The 18,334-nt window shown below is 34.9% G+C and overlaps 3 protein-coding genes across 3 annotated transcripts in view; all 3 read left to right on the top strand.

Annotated features, from left to right (window-relative positions):
* Positions 1-6,219, top strand: part of CUNH5orf34 (chromosome unknown C5orf34 homolog) — a 39,140-nt gene extending 32,921 nt beyond the window's left edge. Inside the window, exon 14 of the transcript XR_781340.3 lies at positions 6,147-6,219. The gene's annotated coding sequence lies outside the window, so the exon portion shown is untranslated. The remainder of the gene's footprint in view (positions 1-6,146) is intronic.
* Tmem267 (transmembrane protein 267) lies at positions 6,198-16,476 on the top strand. Its single transcript, XM_033760844.1, has 2 exons — positions 6,198-6,533; positions 15,372-16,476. The coding sequence occupies exons 1-2, from the start codon at positions 6,219-6,221 to the stop codon at positions 15,705-15,707; spliced, it is 651 nt and encodes a 216-aa protein (XP_033616735.1). The 5' UTR covers positions 6,198-6,218; the 3' UTR covers positions 15,708-16,476.
* Positions 6,488-18,334, top strand: part of Ccl28 (C-C motif chemokine ligand 28) — a 43,270-nt gene continuing 31,423 nt past the window's right edge. Inside the window, 1 exon segment of the mRNA XM_033760846.1 lies at positions 6,488-6,533. The gene's annotated coding sequence lies outside the window, so the exon portion shown is untranslated.

Here is an 18,334-nt window from a genome sequence, read left to right as displayed (position 1 = left end):
GATGTGTTACCCCTGTACAAATGGAAAAAAAAATAAATAAATTAACATTTCTAGACCAATATGGCTGTCCATTTCTGTACATTGCCAACTCAGCACAGTAAATTGGGATGACTTTTTCCAAAGTTGGCAGCACCGTTAAAACAACAGCTTTTCCAGGTTCTGCAGTCATCTGAACAAAATTATAGACATTCAGCAATTCCATCAAAACAAAACAAAACAAAAAAACAAAGAAAAGAATAATATCCAGAAAACAGCAAAGTTCTGTTGCTGTTGTGTTACCTGGCACCATTTTTTTTATTAGCATCTTAATCATCATCTGGAAAGAGAACATTCTAGAGTAATAGCATTAAATGTAGCTCTGATAAAGCACGGTCCCTTATATGTATCATAAAGCAGGTACGAGATATTTTACATTCATAGAGGTATGATACAGTACCGTCCTACATCAATAATACTAGAATCAGTTTTGGTTTGAAATTTACTTTGTCTGCAAATAAGATTTCTACCCCTGTTTTTTTTCTGGGCTCCTGTCACAAGAAGAATTGTTTTCTATCTTTTCACTTTCCGTCTATGGGCTTCTTTTTGCACTAGGTTTGTTTCTTGTATACAACATATTGTTGGATTTTGCTTCTTATTGCATTTTGCCAGTCTATTTCTCTTGATTGGTGAGTTGAGGCCATTGACATTGCTGGTTATAACTGATATGTACTGACTTATGACATGTTATTGGCCTTTTGTTGACTCTTTACTTTTTCACCTTCTCCTTTTAATTTCTTGCATGGTGTTGTTGCCTTCAGTGTCTTTTTCTAGGATCTTGTTTAGAATTGCTTGTAGTGCTGGTTTGGTATTCATGTAGTTTCTCAGGTGTTCTTTGTCGTTTAAGTGTCTTATTTCCCCATCCATTTTGAAAGAGAATTTTGCAGGATACATCAGTCTAGGTTGGAGGTTGTTCTCTTTTACTACTTGAAATATCTCATTCCAGGCTCTCCTTGCCCCAAGGGTTTGTGTTGAAAAGTCTGCTTTGATTCTGATGGGCTTTCCTTTGTATGTGATTTGTTCCTTTTCTCTTACTGCTCGTAGTATTTTGTTCTTCTGTTGGGTTTCTGGGATCTTGATTATTATATGTCTAGTGTAGATTTTTTTTTTTAATTGTAGCTAGTTGGGGTCCTATATGCCTCAGTTATCTGAATGTCAAATTCTTCCCCTCTGTTTGGGAAGTTTTCTGTCATTAATTCTGCGAACAGCTTTTTAAAGTCGTTTGTATTTTCTCCTGTTACTTCATGTATTCCTCTCAGTCTTATGTTATTCTTCTTTGCATCATCTAGGAGTTGTTGGATCTATTTCTCATGATCCCTTACTGTTTTTAAGAGATCTCTCTTTTCATGGTCACTGACTGCAATCTTATCTTCTATATCTGAGAGCCTATCTTCGTATTCTTTTATTCTGTTGTGTACACTTTCTATGGAGTGTTTAATCTCCTGGATATCTATTTGAATCTGTTTTATGGATTCCATTTCTTTCCTATGTTGGGCGTTTATTTTTTCCAATTCTTTCTTATTCTGGGCCTTCATTGCTTCTATCATGGTCCTAAGCTCATCTATTTTTTTGTCAGTTTCTGCTCTAGAGTCTTGAATCACAACTTCCATTTTGCTCACTCTCTGTGGTTATCTGGGAAATTATTTCTATTTTGAATTTTTCTAGAGCCTGATTGATCTGTTTTGTTACTTCCTGTGCTTTGAGTTCAGGGTGTCCTGGTGGTTCACTGTCGGCCTTTTCGTCCTCATTTGCCCTACTGTTTGCCATTGGTAAACTGAAAGTCTGTCCTTGTGTCTTGCTTAAGTGTTTTCTCATTTTAATTTTTGTTGTCCGGCTGTCCTTGGTTTAATCTCTGGATTATCACCCAAATCTTCCTGATATAGTTGCACCCTAGCTTCTGTGTCTCTAACGACCCACAGACATTCTCATCTTCATAACATCAGAGAAAACAGCTCATCAAATCAACCACAATGCTTTATCCTAACTGATACAATCAGCAACACATTAAGATCAAGCACAACTTGGACACTGACCACCTGTGGTAGTCACTAGTCTATCACCCTTAAATCATTTGAATTAAATTGAAATCAAGAAGCAGTCCAGAACATGTCTGCAGTGAACAAAATTTCAATATAGTGTATTTACCATTTAATGGCTCAGACAGAGCAAGGATGCAAGACCCCTGATCTCAGTTAGCTGATGGCTGAACCCCATAACGCTGACTGACCTCGGGCTACAAGGCCCAGATTGAGTTCCCCAACCTTCTGAATGGTTGAACTCCACAACGTTCTATTACAGATTTCCCACGCCCTTTCTTTAAAGATGTTCAAAGTTGGAAACTCAGAAAAATACCCTTGATGACCACCTCTGCCTCTTCAGAGTGGGTCCAAAGACTGGCACAGTCAGGAGGTCTGAGAGTGTGCAGGGGGTGGGGCCTTATGGGGGTTCAGGGGCACCCGTGCGGCTACCTCCTGGCGCTTGAGCGATGGCTGCTGGGTCGGGAGCAGGCGTGGGTCGCCTTCCCGCGGTGGATCGGGGCCCAGGCTACCTCCCGGCGCCTGAGTGATAGCAGCTCTGTGACTTGGTTTTTACTGGGGTATAGGACATGAGTTGAGAAAGGTCACCATGAGATATGCCCTCCTCCCAGGAAACATCTATTCTAATCTAATCTTCCGGGGGTGGTTGTTGGAGTTGCTTTCTTTTTCCTGGCACTATTATGGCATCTGAGTGAGCTGACTTCTCCCAGGAAGAGTTTTCTGTTTTTCTTGGAGACACTCCTGCTGCCTGCCTTTTGTGGATCACTATTTTCTCCTTCAATAAAAATTTCTTCCTCTTGGGAAAATTTGTGTTGCCAGCCTGTGTCTTCAAGAAGATTGATTTTTTCACCTTTAATAAAAGTTTCTGCTTTTCTTCATATACATTTACTGTATAACTTATACCTTGAATTTTGAGTTGTGAATGTTCATTTTCCCATCTCTTTTCCTTATGATTTCTGGTATACTGAGAAAACACTTTCCAACTTAAACAGTTTTCAGTTACTTCTCTTAGATAGGCCATCATTTTAGCTGCAAGGTAATGTAGGCATCTTTTTTCTTTTGATAACATACTGATGAATTTTCTTTCTTTTCTTCCCCTTCTCTCCTCCCTCACTCCTTCCTACCCTGGCTCCCCACTTTATTACACTGATTTAACTTGCCAGAACAATGTTGTAATAACTGTATTGTTTCTGACTTTTAAGGTAATTTTTTTAGATTTTCATTATTTTGATTCCTAAACCAAGTGGTTTTATCATTTTTGGTAAACTAATGGCTCTTGGTGTTTAGTGAACCAAAAGAATTACCTGACATGCAGACTTAATAAAAATACAAGTTCCCAAGATGTTGTATTTTACCAAATGCTCTTTAATTATGCTTAATATTTAATACATCATGCATATCAGATGCAGTGTATACTAAAATTTCATTCAGTGAATATTATTTCGCACCATGTGCTGAGGTTGTAGCAGAGATCAAATTAGACAAAGTCCTTGGTCTTTGAGGTTTTGTTTTATTTTCTGAAACGTTTATAGAGAATAAGCACTTGAAAAATACACAAGTCTTTTGAATCTAGTAGTATCACTTGCATCCCTGGTAAAGCTTAGTTTCTTTGTGCCTCGTAAGCTACTACATTTTTCTTTTTGTTAAAAAGCAATGATTTTTACTGTATTTATTTATAATACATTGTGGTTAGAGAATCTCACCTTTATATTTCCACTTTTGATTTTTCTGAAACTTTTCTTGTGGCTGAGGAAATGTGTGGTTAACTTTTATAAATGTTCCGTGGACATTTGAAAAGAATTTGTATTCTTTATAACATAAAAAGTTCTATATATAACTATGAAATAAAGTTTGTAATTATATTATTCAGATTATATCTACCTTTTTTTACTGCTTGATTTAATTTATATATTTTACTGCTATATTGACAGGTGAACATCTTCATGTATAACTTATGTAACCTTGTTACCCTTTAGTCTTAGTCATTTCTGCCTTGCTTTATGTTTGATATTACTATTACCACTGTTGCTTTATTTTGTTTGTATTTTCTAGGCATATATTTTCTCGTGTCTTTATTTTATATGTTAAGTTTTTGTTTCAAGTGTTTTCTTATGAACAGTAATACAATGGATGTTTCCTTTTGTCTCAGTCTGATTGTCTCATTATGAAGGAATTTAACACATGTATTATAGTATTTGTTTTTTTATATGTTTGGATTTTTGGTGAGGAGAAGACAGAGAATAAGATTTCTTCTTTCCTTTTTTTCCCCCTTTTCTGTCTTTCAGTACTGATCAAGTTTTCTTTATTTGCTCCCCAGATTTAGAACTTCTGTTCCTCAGTCTTCTCTCCCCCTGAAATCATACCGGGCTAAAGACAACTCTTAAAATTTATGATTGCCACACAAGTGCCTTAATGTAGCTACGTTTGGAGTCCCACAGTTGTGACCCTTTTCTGGCAGAGTGTTACTGTCCTAGCACTTCTCTCTCCCTCTCCCTTTCTCTCTCCAGATAATTATTAACTTGGAAACTCTTTAGGATTTTGTCTTTATTTTTGGAATTTATTTTTTTCTTTCAGTGCTTAATTCTTTGCCTTTTGTTTTTCTCCTAAGCTTTGGAAAAACTCTTTGAAAGTGTTATTTCCTGATTTTGTTTTTTGGAGCATTTATCCTGCTGTGCATTGCTTTTGTTAACTTTTTAGCTGGGCCACTAGGCTTTTCTTCTCTACAATCTATTAATTTCAGGTTGCTCCTTTCTCATGGAAGCCTGCTATTTTTATTATCAAAGTGTATTTTCCTAAGTTTTCAAAATCTTTATTGGAATATAATTGACATATAATGAACTGCATTCTTAAATATACAATTTGATGAATTTTGACATATATGAAGCTATGAACCTTGAAACTGTTACCACAATCAAGATAATAATGAGTGTATGAATCACCCCAGAGTTTCCTTTTGCTTCTTGTCCCTAGACAACCACTGATCATCCTTTTGTCCCTACAGGTTAGCTTACACTTTCTAGAATTTGATATAAATAGAATCACACTGTGTATTCTTAAAAGATTTTTTTCTAAATGAAAACTTTGAACATACAGAAGAGTAGTGAACAGTATAATGAACTACACTACATCCACCACCTAGATTTAACAGTTATACCAGGCCTAATATGTGCAAGGCCTTGAATTCCTTGATACCACAAAAAAGAAAAAGATTATAGTATGTATCCAAATGTGTTTCATTTAATTTTTTAATTTATAGGACTTCATTCTAAAAAATCAATAGGCTTTATAAACCTAAGGAACACTTTCAGGTTCACAGAAAAATTGAGCAGACTTACAGGAAGTTCACATATACTTTCTGCCTGCACACATTTCGCCATTATTGTTTTTGTTATTTTTTGTGGTACTGGGGATTGAACCGAGAGACTTGTGCATTCTAGGCAAATGCTCTGTCACTCAGATACATCCCAGCCCTTCAATTTTTTTTCTTATTATGAAATAGGGTCGAAATTCCCTAGAGTACTTCTTGCCCTGGCTCCTAAGCAGCTGGAACAACAAGCAAACACCATAGTGCCAGGCTCTCCATATTATTGATATTTGCATCAGTGTGGTACTCTTTTGTTACAATTCATGAACCAATATTGATACATTACTATTGGCTAAATTCCATAGTTTACACCAGGGTTGGTTTTTGTGTTGTATAGTTCTGTGAGTTTTAAATATGTTCTTTTTTGTCTGTTTTAGTTTCTTTTATTTAGTATAATTGAAATTCACCCATGTTTTATGTACAATACCTTTTTGTTTTTTCCACGTTTCGTTTGTTCATTCACATGTTGATGAACTTTTGGATTGTTTTTAATTCAGAGATAATGAAATTCTCCACATACTTTGTAAACTGTTATTCCTACAGAGTTAATCTATTATCCTTGGGCCACCTGGCTTACTGTATATAACATGTAAGAGATGCTAGTTTCTATAACTTGGTTTTATATTTTTGAAATTATTAATGATTTTGTTGTATTAAATATTATGGCAGTCTGTAATCTTCATTAATTTTTTCTCCCCTTTCTGTTTTAGGGCACTGGGAATGAAAAGCAAGCAAGAAGAAGTTGTTCCTAATGGCTTTTGGTGTATACTGACGTATTGTTTATGATGGCATCTGAGGCTCAGAAGACTTATGCCCTATTCCAGTCTTGTAGCACTGACTCTCTTATTTCCAGCTTTGGTCTGGGGATATTTTGCTTAGTAGCTGACAGACTTCTTCAGTTTTCCATAATTCAGCAAAATGACTGGCTCCGTGCCCTCTCAGATAATGCAGTACATTGTGTAATTGGGATGTGGTCATGGGCAATAGTTACTGGAACCAAGAAGAAGACTGACTTTGGAGAAGTAATTTTAGCTGGATTTTTGGCTTCTGTTATCGATGTAGATCACTTTTTTCTTGCTAGATCCTTATCTTTAAAGGTAAGCATATATGCTTAATTTTTCTTATCTTTCCTTTAATTAGCACTGTCATACTGATCTTCACAGCATCATGTGGAGTCAGGATTCACCTTATTTTAAAATAAGAAAACTCATTAAGATTTTCAAAGCACTTAGTAGTTTCCTAAAGATGAATACAGACATATTGCTAATCACATTATTTGCTGTCACAAGTGCTGTTTACACACATGGAATAAGCACTCACTAGTTGTATCTGACAGTTCAGTGCTGGCTTGCAGAGGATGTGTTAGCAAACTCTGTTACCCAGTTTAAATTAAGAGACATCATTCTCAGTTCTGTTCTGGTTCTTTCTGTATCAGTGTTTTTTCTTCAGGACTACACTTAAAATTTTCCCCTTGTTTGTGAGTGTGTGTGTATGTTACAGTAGTGTGCCATGAAAATGGAATAGATTTATGATTCTCAGTACTAGGGATTGATGTGAATGGATTAATTCCTCTAGTCCCTCTTGGGGCTAAAGGCATGTGTTTCAGTGGACTAGCTAGAATACCATCCCTGGTGGAGAAACTGAAAAATTTCATTGGGGCACTCAAGCTTATACAGTGGCCTGCCTCGCAAGTGAACTAAATTTAAAATAATGGTTCAAATAGTATTTTCCAAATGCAAAGTTTTGCCAATGTTCTGCATGTTTAGTCTCTGTAAATATTTAGGAAGAAACATAATCCCCACTCTGCAGAACGAAGACTGCCTGCTTTGTAAACCACTGGCCCAGAACAGTGCCTGGGTCACCTGGTTAGATGTTCAGTAAATATTTGTTGAATGAATGAAAAACGACCATTTCTCCCTGTTGTGTGTCCAGTAGCAGTAATTTCTCAGAAGCTGTCTTTTTGTTTTTGTTTGTGTTTGGTTTGGTACAGGGGATTGAACTCAGGACCTTGCACTTGCAAGGCAGGTGGCAGAACCACTGAGCCAAATTCCCGGCCAACTTGTCTTATTTTTTTAGAAACTTAACCAGAAAGGATCTAGTAGTTGCTAATTAAAGAAAAATTTTAACTTTTTTTTTGGGGGGGGGCTTTATGTAGAAGTAGTATAATGGTTTTGCTTAAGACTAGGATGAGAAGACTTGGGTTTGGATCCTGGTTGTGTTGTGGTGGCAGAATACATTTCTTCCTCAAGTTTCATTCTCATCAGTACAGTGTGAGTTATATTATTATCTACTTCATAGTTTGTGTGCATGAGCACGTGCACGTGAGTGCACGTGAGTGCGCGCGCGCGTGTGTGTGTGTGTGTTTTGCTGGGATTGAACCCAGGGTCTTTGAATTGAGCTACATCTCTAGCTTTTATTTTTCATTTTGAGGCAGGATCTTACTAAGTCCCCCAGTTGTCCAGACTGGGCTCAAATTTGTGATCCTTCTGTCTCGGCTTCCCAGAGTGCTGGGATTACAGGTGTGCATTATCACACTTGGCTTTCATAGTTTTTGTGAGAGTTAAGTACACATGTTAAATGATACAGCCTGGTAAATAATTAGCAAGAAATGCTAGCAGAGATCAGGATAAGCTATGAAGCATTACTTTTAAAATGTGATTCATAAATATATTCCTCTAGAATTTTACTATTCTGTCATAAATTTTAAAAGCATTTAGGTTTTGTAGTGTATTCATTCATTTTCTTTAGAGTCTCACCGAAGTGCCCAGGGATAGGTCGTCATCTCCTGAGTTCAAGTGATCCTCCTGCTTCAGCCTCCCTAGAGGCTGGGACTTCGGACATGTGACACTACACCCCACTTTGTATAGTGTATTTTTAAAAATCCAGTCACAAGTACTGGTATTAAGAATTTATGAGCTGTACTGTCAGACAGACCCAGTAACAAATCCCAGTTTTGCCATTAGCTACACAATACAGGGGAAGACCTCTTTGTCTCAGTGTCCCCTATAAAATACAGTTGTTATAAGGATGAAATGAGATAATACATAAAAAAATACAACATAGTGCTAATTTTGGTCCTTAACTTTTAAATGAAGTATTAGAATGTTTTCCACATTCACTGTAAGATGGCACATGAATGTCAGTTAATAAATATCAAAACTGAATAAATAGGGGCTGGGGATTTAGTTCCATGGTTCCACCTCCTGCCTTGTAAGCACAAGGACCCAAGTTCGAGCCCCAGTACCAAAAACAGACAAACAAAAAGATGATAAATATTCACGACACTATTTTTTTTCTTCTGTGATTTATGATAAAGCCATTTTCTTTATTATTATTTTTCTTTTAATGAAAAATCCTCACTTATATTTCAGAAATAAGCCAAGCAACAATCTGGGCGTTTTTTAAAGCATCTTTTTATTAAAATAGATGTTAATTCACACATAAAAGTGTAAAGAATCAGTATTCCTCTAAATAGACCCAAAGCATAACTGCTAATTTTTCAACATCAGGTTTTAAGTGATTACTATAAATTCCTTTATTCTACCCTGTAACTGAAAGTCTTGTGCTTATTGTCTTTTCAGTCTTTCCAACTTCTTTCGTGATTTATCTTTTACTAACATGGATTATAAAATATGCTTTTAAAAATTACAGTAATGAAAGTTCTATGTGGTAGAAGGGAATGAATTCAGATGTAGAAGTTGTACAAATTCTATTAAATCCATTAGAAACAAGTTTTTTAGTATCTAAGATTTATTTATTTAGAAATTACATACTGACAATATAGTATGCCCTTTTCAATATAATATACTTGATTTTCACATCAGAAGAATTGCAGCTTATCTACCTGAAGTAACATATATTGCCTTTAATGCAAGTTCTAGTCTTGATTTAGTTATCTCATTATGGACACAGTATTTTTTCTGTCTGGTTCTTAAAACATAAAAACAATACCTCTAATAGTACAAAGGTTGTTCATTGAAGCATTATTCATAATTATGGAACACTAGAAGTGATGATGTAGCTCTCAAATATCTGCTATTTTGTTCCTTGTGCTTTATTTTGACATACATTTGTCAAAAAGCTCTGTAGCTGGGAAAATAATTCTTCTGTTTTTTGTTATCTTGTACTAGTAGGTGTTTTAAGGTTATAGAGTTTCTTCTTATTGTACTTTAAGGGTATTCTCTACTTCTGACTTGAAGGTTTTCATTTTTAATTTTTGTAAACTCCCTAATTCTGTTTGTATTTCCCCTTTCACACAAATGTTGTCTAATACTTTAAATTTCCATTTGGGAGGACCTTTCTATCCTATTTAATCAATTCATAAGTATTTGTTAATTATTTGTAATATTTCTCTTTTGTAAATTTAGTGATTTTTTGGTGATATTTATTTGCTTCCAGTATGTAAAATTCTCTAAGATCTATTCCATTAATTATGGATTCTCTGTCCTTAGTCTGGTCCACTTGATCTGTTTTAGAGGGTGCTGTGTTAAAGCCTCCTACTGTTAGTATTTCTGTGTCTCCATGTGTATTTCTAAGAATTGTTACATTATTTGGTACATAGATACTTATATCTTCATTGTGAATTATGGCTTTTAAAAGTCACTTTTGGTGCTTTTCACTTGAATGCAGAGTGCCTAATGTCAATATCACATCCCTATTTCTTATTTTTCCATTTGTCTGGCATGCCTTTGCCTCCTTTTTAGCTTTTTAAAATTTTATTTTTGGTAATTTTCTAATATACAGCATATAATTAGATTTGAGTTTGTGAACCAAATTGAAAGTCTTTTTCTTTATGAGAGATAAACACATTCACCTTCATTTAGATATGATTGGTTTGTATAGGCAAAAATCATCTGTTATTTCATGTTGTGATTATGTGTGTTGTTGTTGTTATTATTATTATTATTATTTGGCTTTTTGAGGCAGGGTCTCCCTTCATAGTTTAGGTTGGCCCTGAACTCACTATGTAGTGCAGACTGGCCTTGAACTTGTAGGGATCCTTCAGCCTCAGCTTCCCAAGTGCTGGAATTACAGGTGTGCACCGTGCCATATTTTTGCTGTATTTCTATCTGTATATGAAGTATTATCTTTGATGTTTCATCTTAGTTTTCTTTGTTATTTAAAAAGGTCATTTAGTGTTACTCTTGTACTTAAAACTTTTCTAATATTTAGACCTCTACCTTCTTAATGAACCTTTTTACTATCTGGTTTGTTAATTTTTCATAGTATTTCTAATTCGTATCTATTAACTAGACAGTCGTTGAACTTATTTTGCTTTTTTCTTTCCCCTTTTCCTTTAATTTTTTTTTAGTTGCTTTATCTCTTCTTTCTCAGGTAATACAATATTTATGTTATTACTTTTATATTCTTGCATCCACTGTTTTCACCTTTTATCTACACTTAAATATATTAAAAGCACATTATGAATCCTTCTGTTCAGGATGTCATAGTAATTTCTGGGTTGAGTGAAACACTACAGATTCCTCAGGAAGGTTACAAAATTTTCTGTGAATTCTTGTCTAGTACTATTATTAGAATTATATAATTACTACTAAAATTATAGCTATCATAGCTTTGATATTTAAAGAATAGCTTGGCTAAATATAAAATCCCTGGCTCACAATTTCTTTCCTTGAGGATTTTAAAATTTTGTCTTTTGGTCAGGCGTGGTGGCACACGCCTGTAATCCTAGCACTCGGGAGGCTGAGGCAGGAGGATCGCTGTGAGTTTGAGACCAACCTGGGCTACATAGTTCCAGGTCAGTTTCAACTATACAGTGAAACCCTGTCTCAAAAAACCAAACCAAACAAACAAACAAACAAACAAACAAACAAATGTGCCTTTGTTACCTCATTTTGTTTTTTGTTGTTTGCTCTTGTTTTCATTGTTTTTGGAGACTCAATTTTAATTTAATATACTTGCCTTAATATGTTATTTGATCTTTTTGCTTGGAGGCCTTAATAAGTTTTCCTTTATTTTAATAGTTTTACTAAACTATCTTGAAGTTTATCATTGAGTCAGTTTTTAAATTTGGACTGTTTTTTTTTTTTTTTTTTTTTTTTTTTTTTTTTTATTAAGACTTTAGGTCCTTGAGCTTACAGGGCAGACAGTGGAACCACTGAGCTAAATCCCCAGCCCCTTGGACTGTTTTAATATATAGACTCAAGTCTTATTTTCAGAGTTTTCTTTGAATATAGCTTTAAATACTAATTCTGTACCATTCTTTTGTTTTCTTCTTTATGGATTCCAGCTATACATATGTTGCGTCTTTTTTTTTTTTTTTTTTTTTTTTTTTTTAAGCAGTATTCTTCCTGATCTCTTTTTTGATTTTTGTTCTTTCAGTTGATTTCCTGTGTTTTTTCAGTATGTTTTACTAAACTTTCATTTGCTCTGTTGTTCCTTGGACACATTACATCCTAGCCATTTATAACATTATTTTTTATCTTTGTTTCTTTTTATGATAAGTTTAATTAACTATGCTTATTTTTTGTAGTACTGGGAACTGAACCAAGATAGCACTGAGCTACATCTGTAGGCCTTTTGTTTTGAGACAGGGTTTTGCCAAGTTCCCCGGGCTGGGCTCAAACTTGGAATCCTCCTTACCTCAGTCACCCAAGTAGCTGAGAGAACACCAGTGGAACACCCAGCTTCATTTATTTTTAAATTTCTGATTCAAGATTTTAAAAAATATCCCTGTGTATTGTTTGAGGATATTTAATATAGTTTGGGGTCTTGTGATACAGTTTTCTTATGTTTTGCATAGGTTTTGTTTTTTGTGTTCCTTTGTTTTTAAGAATGGGGCTCAAGAGCTGAAGGGCTTTTGTTTTATTTTCTTTCTCCCTTCCTTCCTTAGTCCCCCACCCCTTTTCTGTTTTTCATTTTCCTCCTGCAATAGCTTTATATAGATTTGGTCTGCTTTAAGATATTGTATGAATCCTTTTTTGGAAGTATTCTGCTGAGGCTGATCTTAATGTATTGTGAATACATAATTTAAAAGCAAAAGTGGGAATAAGTAGAATAATAATACAGGAATATTACATATTCTAATGTAGTAGACTTAAAATACCTAAACATGTGGTGAATAGGAGGAAAAGAGGTGTGTAGAATAAAGTATTTGATGTTGTCAGTAGGTGGACATTAATGAATACTAGTTTGATGAGAGTGGGTTTATAAGATTCCTAGCTAAAAGGTAGTCTGCTTTGACGTGCCTCTCTAATGGCTGACTTTCTCTTTTAATGTGGTAGTGGGAAGTATGTGTGTTCTGGTTTTGTTTTTTTGTTTTTTGCTTTTTTGGTGGGAGTGATGGAAAACTAATTTTTTTTCCTTTCACTACTACTTTTTCCTTTATTTCCCAGTCTCCAAAAGGCACTTTTCCCTTCCACTTTACTATCTTCTCTGGAGTCAGTGCCATTCATAGCCTTCAGTTGTGCACACCTATAAATCTTTCCTTGGCAGTCAATGATCTACCAGGACCCTTTTCAGTGTTCTCACACTTAGACTGAACTTCCTCTTTTTAGGGGTCATTGCATATCTATCTTGGGTGTCCCTTTTCTCTTCAGCAGTTTTCCTGGCTTGGGGTGGTAGTGAGAGAGCTTGAGAGCTCACTGATTTGGTGTTTATTTTAATAGTTATAGATAATTTGAAGTATGAGCATTCTCTGATTTCTAGCTATTCTGAGTGTTTGGGGGTTTGTGTAGTTTTACGTGTCTTTCCTATTCTGTGAGTTTTTAGAGGCTATGTGGAGAGATTCAGATTTAGACAATCATCACTATCCTCACTTCTATCTCCTCTCCCCTCCCCTCATCTCTCCTCCTCCTCCGTCTTTTCTTGTCTTCTTCTCTCCTTCCCTGTCTCCCTCCCTTCCTTCCTAGTACTAGGATTGAAATGAAGGGCCCTCACACTGAACTACAGACACAGCCCTCTTTTATTTCAAGGCAGAGTCGTGTTAAGTTGCCCATGCCTCAGCCCCCAGATTGCTGCTACATGTACACCACTGCACCCAGCTTCTAGCTTCACCCGGCATCTCAGCTTTCTTTCTGTTATGAATTATCTGGCTGCAAATTAGCCTTTAAAGTTGGTGGAGCAAAATCTCACAGACCATTCATGTTAAGCAAAATTTTCATTTCTTCAAATATTAATTATATTTTTTGCAATGACTTTTAAATAGTTAATGAAACTTCTTAACTTTAAGAAATTCATCAAAGAATATTTTAGTCATTGTGAGTTATTTTCCCCAGTGCTTTGAAAAGCCCCAGAGAATTCTTTAAAAATCCAAATTATAGGAAGTAGTCAGGATAGAGAAAGGTTGCTTAATGAGTACAGAGTTGCAGTTCAATAAGTAACTTTTAATGTTCTGTATCACAGTAAGGTAACTGTGGATGACATCAATTTATTTTGCATTTCAAAAGAGCTACTAGAGAGGATTTTGAATGTTTTCAGAACAAAGAAATGATAAATATTTAAGGTTCTGGATGTACCATTTACCCTCATCTGTTCATCACACATTGTATACATGTATTGAAATGTCACACCTTATCTCATGTAAAATTATGTGTTAAAGACATAAACCATATATTTAGAGTATAAATTATAATCATGTGGGAAACTTAAAAATTAATTTCATTTTTCATACAGAGACTATCCTGCTTACACTTTTATCTTCTTTGCTTTATATAGTTTTTGTATACTGTATGTATTCTGAGATGGCGTGTTTCCCTTGCATTTCCAATAACCTCTGGACATATAAAAACATTAAGAAGAAGCTACTCTTCTTATTACAAAGCTTCTACACAGCAAGAGAAACAGCCAACAGTGTGAAGAGACAACCCGCCATGTGGGAAAAACTTTTCACCGGCTCTTCCTCAGACAAAGATCTACTATCTAGAATATATAAAGAACTTAAAAAAATTCAGACCTACCAAATTTAAAGACCCATTCCACAAATGGGCATCTGAAATGAACAGACATTTCTCAGACAAAAAAGTAGAAATAGCAAATAAACATATGAAAAAATGTTCAACATCACTGGTCGTTCAAGAGATGCAAATGAAAACAACACTGAGATTCCACCTCATCCTAGAAAGAATGGCTGCTATCATGAAATCAGCCAATAGCAAATGCTGGTGGGGCTGTGGGGAAAGAGGAACCCTGCTCCACTGCTGGTGGGAGTGTAGACTGGTGCAACCACTGTGGAAATCAGTAGGAAGATACCTCAAATAACTGGGATTGGAGGTCCTGTTTCACCCACCTATCCCCCTGCTGGGTATCTTCCCCAAAGAATTAAAAGAATCATACCACAGTGATATATGTGCTCCCTTCTTCATAGCAGCATAATTTGTGTTAGCTAAAATGTGGAAGCAATCCAGTTGCCCATCAACAAGAGACTGGATAAAGAAAATGTGTTGTTTTTTTCAAAAAATAAAATGGAGTACTACTCAGCCATAAAGAATGAGAAACTAGAGACATTTATAGCTAAATGGATGAACATTGAGGTAGTATTCTTAAGTGAAATAAAGAGGAGTGCATATGTGTAAATACTGTATAGTTTCTCTTATGTGAGAAACTGAAAGTGTAAATAAGGACTAAAAGGTATAATGGATACTGTGAAATAGGAAGAAAAGGTTCAAAGGGGAAGTGGGAAGGGTAGGGGAAAAGAAAAATGGGAATGGAATTAATGAGAGAGAAAGAAAAAATGGAAACAGCCTTTGTAGATAGAGGGGTGGAGGGGTTGAAGGGAGGGCAGGGGAATGGGGAGAAAATAAGAACCAAGATGGATTATTGTAAAGGTGCAAATTTTGAATGATGAATGTCATTACATTGTATACCTTAAATGTACCAATAAAATTAATTTTAAAAAAGACATTAAGAGACAGCTATAAATTATTTTTCTAAGAAGGAAATAATACTAGTTCCTGCTTCCTCTTTCCCCCACCCAGGCTGCTTTGTCTCTTCCACGAAGACCTTTCCTTCACTGTTCCACAGTGATACCTATTGTGGCTCTGACCCTGAAGTTTACTATGCATCTTTTCAAGCTCAAAGACTCATGGTACTTTCTTCCCTGGATGCTATTTATATCTTGGACCTCACACCACATTCGAGATGGAATTCGTCATGGCTTATGGATATGTCCATTTGGAAAAACTTCTCCTGTGCCATTCTGGCTTTATGTAGTAACCACATCATCTTTACCTCACGTCTGTTCATTCATTATGTATCTAACAGGGACCAGACAAACGATATCTTCAAAACATGGAATTCGTCTTGATGTCTGAAGTAACTATATGACTCTTGGAGAAGCACTTGGTTCAGATGATGATAATGAAGGGTAGACATATTAAAACAAATTTTTAAAATCAAAGTTGGATACTTATCCTTTTTAATTTTTATGATTCCGGATTCCTCTTGGCTCAGGAAACATGTATACTTTTAAAATTATACTCATCATACATCTGCTTCTCTTTTATGTCCCTCTAGTACAATGTTAGACTTTCATTTATTCCATGATATATTTTCACTACTGTTTGTGTTTACCTGGCATTACTAATAGTTTTGTTAGATTAGCATCCAATTAGTTGTGTGGGAATAAACCTGTAAGTCCATTTCATAAGCTCAAATTTTAGTATGGATAATTAGCATTATACTTGTATCCACATTTTCCTGAGATACTGAAACAGTGAAATGGCCAAAATAATTGAGATTATGAATAAGATGTATAGTAAGGACTAACATGTATTTGTTTAATTTATATTGATCCTGACTGAATATAATTTGCAAAGTACTTCATGGGTTACTGACAAAATCTGCCTCAGAGCACTTGCAAAATATATTCATAAAAGACTATAACTAACAGTTCTAGATTATGATTACAAAAATCAATTTAGGAAATTTTTATAACATGTTTGCTGTAGTTAATTTCACTAAAGTTGTATTTTTTAAGGATCTTTACCCAAGAATCTCATGTTGGTGTTTTAAACAACTAAATTTAACAAAATATGTGTTATAAATAGCATTAACAAAATATTGATACTTGAATTTGAATTCACACAAAAAAATAACAACCAATAATAAATGTGAACTCCAGATTGTTGCATTAAAATTATTTTAGTTGCTATCAGTTTATTTACACTCTATTCTAAAATATTATCCCAATTAAGTCATTTTTAAAAATCTGCCTGATACTGAGATACAAATCATATATATATGATATATGTATATATATATCATATATATATATGATGACATTATAGCTTTTTGACACTGATGGTTGGAGAAATTGGTGAAAACTTTCCAGAATCTAGAGAATGTCTGATAATATGTAAGCTGCAAAATCACCGCCCTACAAATCATATTTTAAAAAAATAAAATAGACCTAGGAAAAAGTCTTTGCTTTTTCCTTTGTCCTTTGAGATTGATCTTCTGTTGAAAAGATTTAACTTTTTAGAAAAGGAAAATTTAATTTCTGTTAAATTTACATTTGTAAGTTTCACGTTACTCTGATATTAAAGTAAATACCCTAGAGCACCTGCTTTTGCTGTGGCACATGTGCCATCTGTTGTCATCAGAGTTCCTTAAAGTTTTGTGATTTATCATGCTAGTGATTGTGTGCCTTATTCTTCAAGAAATGATAGATGGTTCAAAAAGCAATATCTTATCCAAAGCAGATTTTTCTAATATATTAAGTTAAACTGAATTCTTTAAATTGTTAGGAAGATCCAAGCTCTTTAGCGAAGTTATCTTTATTCTTACTGTTAAATTGATTGCAATCTGTTATGGATTACCATTAGATTTTAGAGTCTATTTATTGTCTTTCAAGAATAATGATTATATAAATCTGGTTGGTATTATAATAAATATTACATAATGGGGCAAATTTAACTAGTTTTTTTAAGTATCTGATTTAAGAAATCCATAAAAATAAAATCAAAGGCTTGTATAACTTTTTTGAAGTTGCAAAACCTTTTTCTACTTTTTCTTTCTCCAAACCAAAGAATATTGTTAAAATAGAGGGCCACGTTCGCATTTGGGGGATTTTCCAACTTTCCTTTATTGGAGTGGAAATTTCATTTCACTGTGACTCCTTGCTTAAACAGTAACTACAAATTTTATGTGTGGGTTTATCTCAGTTCCTACCTTCACCCTGTTTCCTGAAAGTTGTGCTTAGAATCTCTAGGAAACCAACAGCCAACTCCCTGTGCCACCACTTTGCTCTCATACTAAAACATCATAGTATATGTTAATGCAATATAATATTTGAAAGTTGGTTTGTTTTTTTTTATATATATATATCAGGGATTGAACTCAGGACCTTGCACCAGCAGGGCAGGCCTGTTGCCACTGAGCTAAATCCCCAGCCCATGGATTTTATGTTGCTTGCCTGTTTGTTCCACCTTCTAGGTGTCTTCCATTTACTTAGTGTTTGTCTCTTAACTGTCTTACTGGTCATCGTCCCCATATACTGTTTCCTTGAGCTGTGATATTCCTGTTGGCTTTCAGAAAATTTCCACTACTGAACTTTTTTTCTACTCATATCCAAGTTTTGCTAACTGCTAACTAGATGAACTTTTCAGAATCAGCCTAGAGACAGAGTTCTAACCAACAGGATGACTAAAGTGAATCTTAGAGAAGGTTCTGATACTTTCTATATTGGAGTTTGAGTTGGTGGATTTTGAGGCTCCTAGATCTATAGAATGGTGGTTGAGATCATTATATACTGTTCTCTGCCTTCAAATTGGGCATAGCCTAATTTTACAACTCTCAAGAAGACCTCTAGTACTTAATGCTCTTTATGTCACATGTTTTGGCGCATGCCTATAATCCTAGAATTCTGGGAAGCAGAGACAGGAGGATAACAAGTTTGAGCCCATCCTGGGTAATTTAGTGAAACTTTCTCCAGATAAAA

Source organism: Fukomys damarensis, unplaced genomic scaffold, assembly GCF_012274545.1.
Source record: "Fukomys damarensis isolate Sample0158 unplaced genomic scaffold, DMR_v1.0_HiC HiC_scaffold_1, whole genome shotgun sequence".
Lineage (NCBI taxonomy): Eukaryota > Metazoa > Chordata > Mammalia > Rodentia > Bathyergidae > Fukomys > Fukomys damarensis.
The sequence above is the reverse complement of the archived record's forward strand: the minus strand, read 5'-3'. Positions and strand labels throughout refer to the sequence as shown.

Excerpts from the sequence above, each read along its gene's own strand:
- Tmem267 (XM_033760844.1), top strand. The coding sequence starts at position 6,219 with ATGATGGCATCTGAGGCTCAGAAGACTTATGCCCTATTCCAGTCTTGT. Across the intron at positions 6,534-15,371 it reads CTAGATCCTTATCTTTAAAG|GCTGCTTTGTCTCTTCCACG; the intron begins GTAAGCATATAT and ends TCCCCCACCCAG.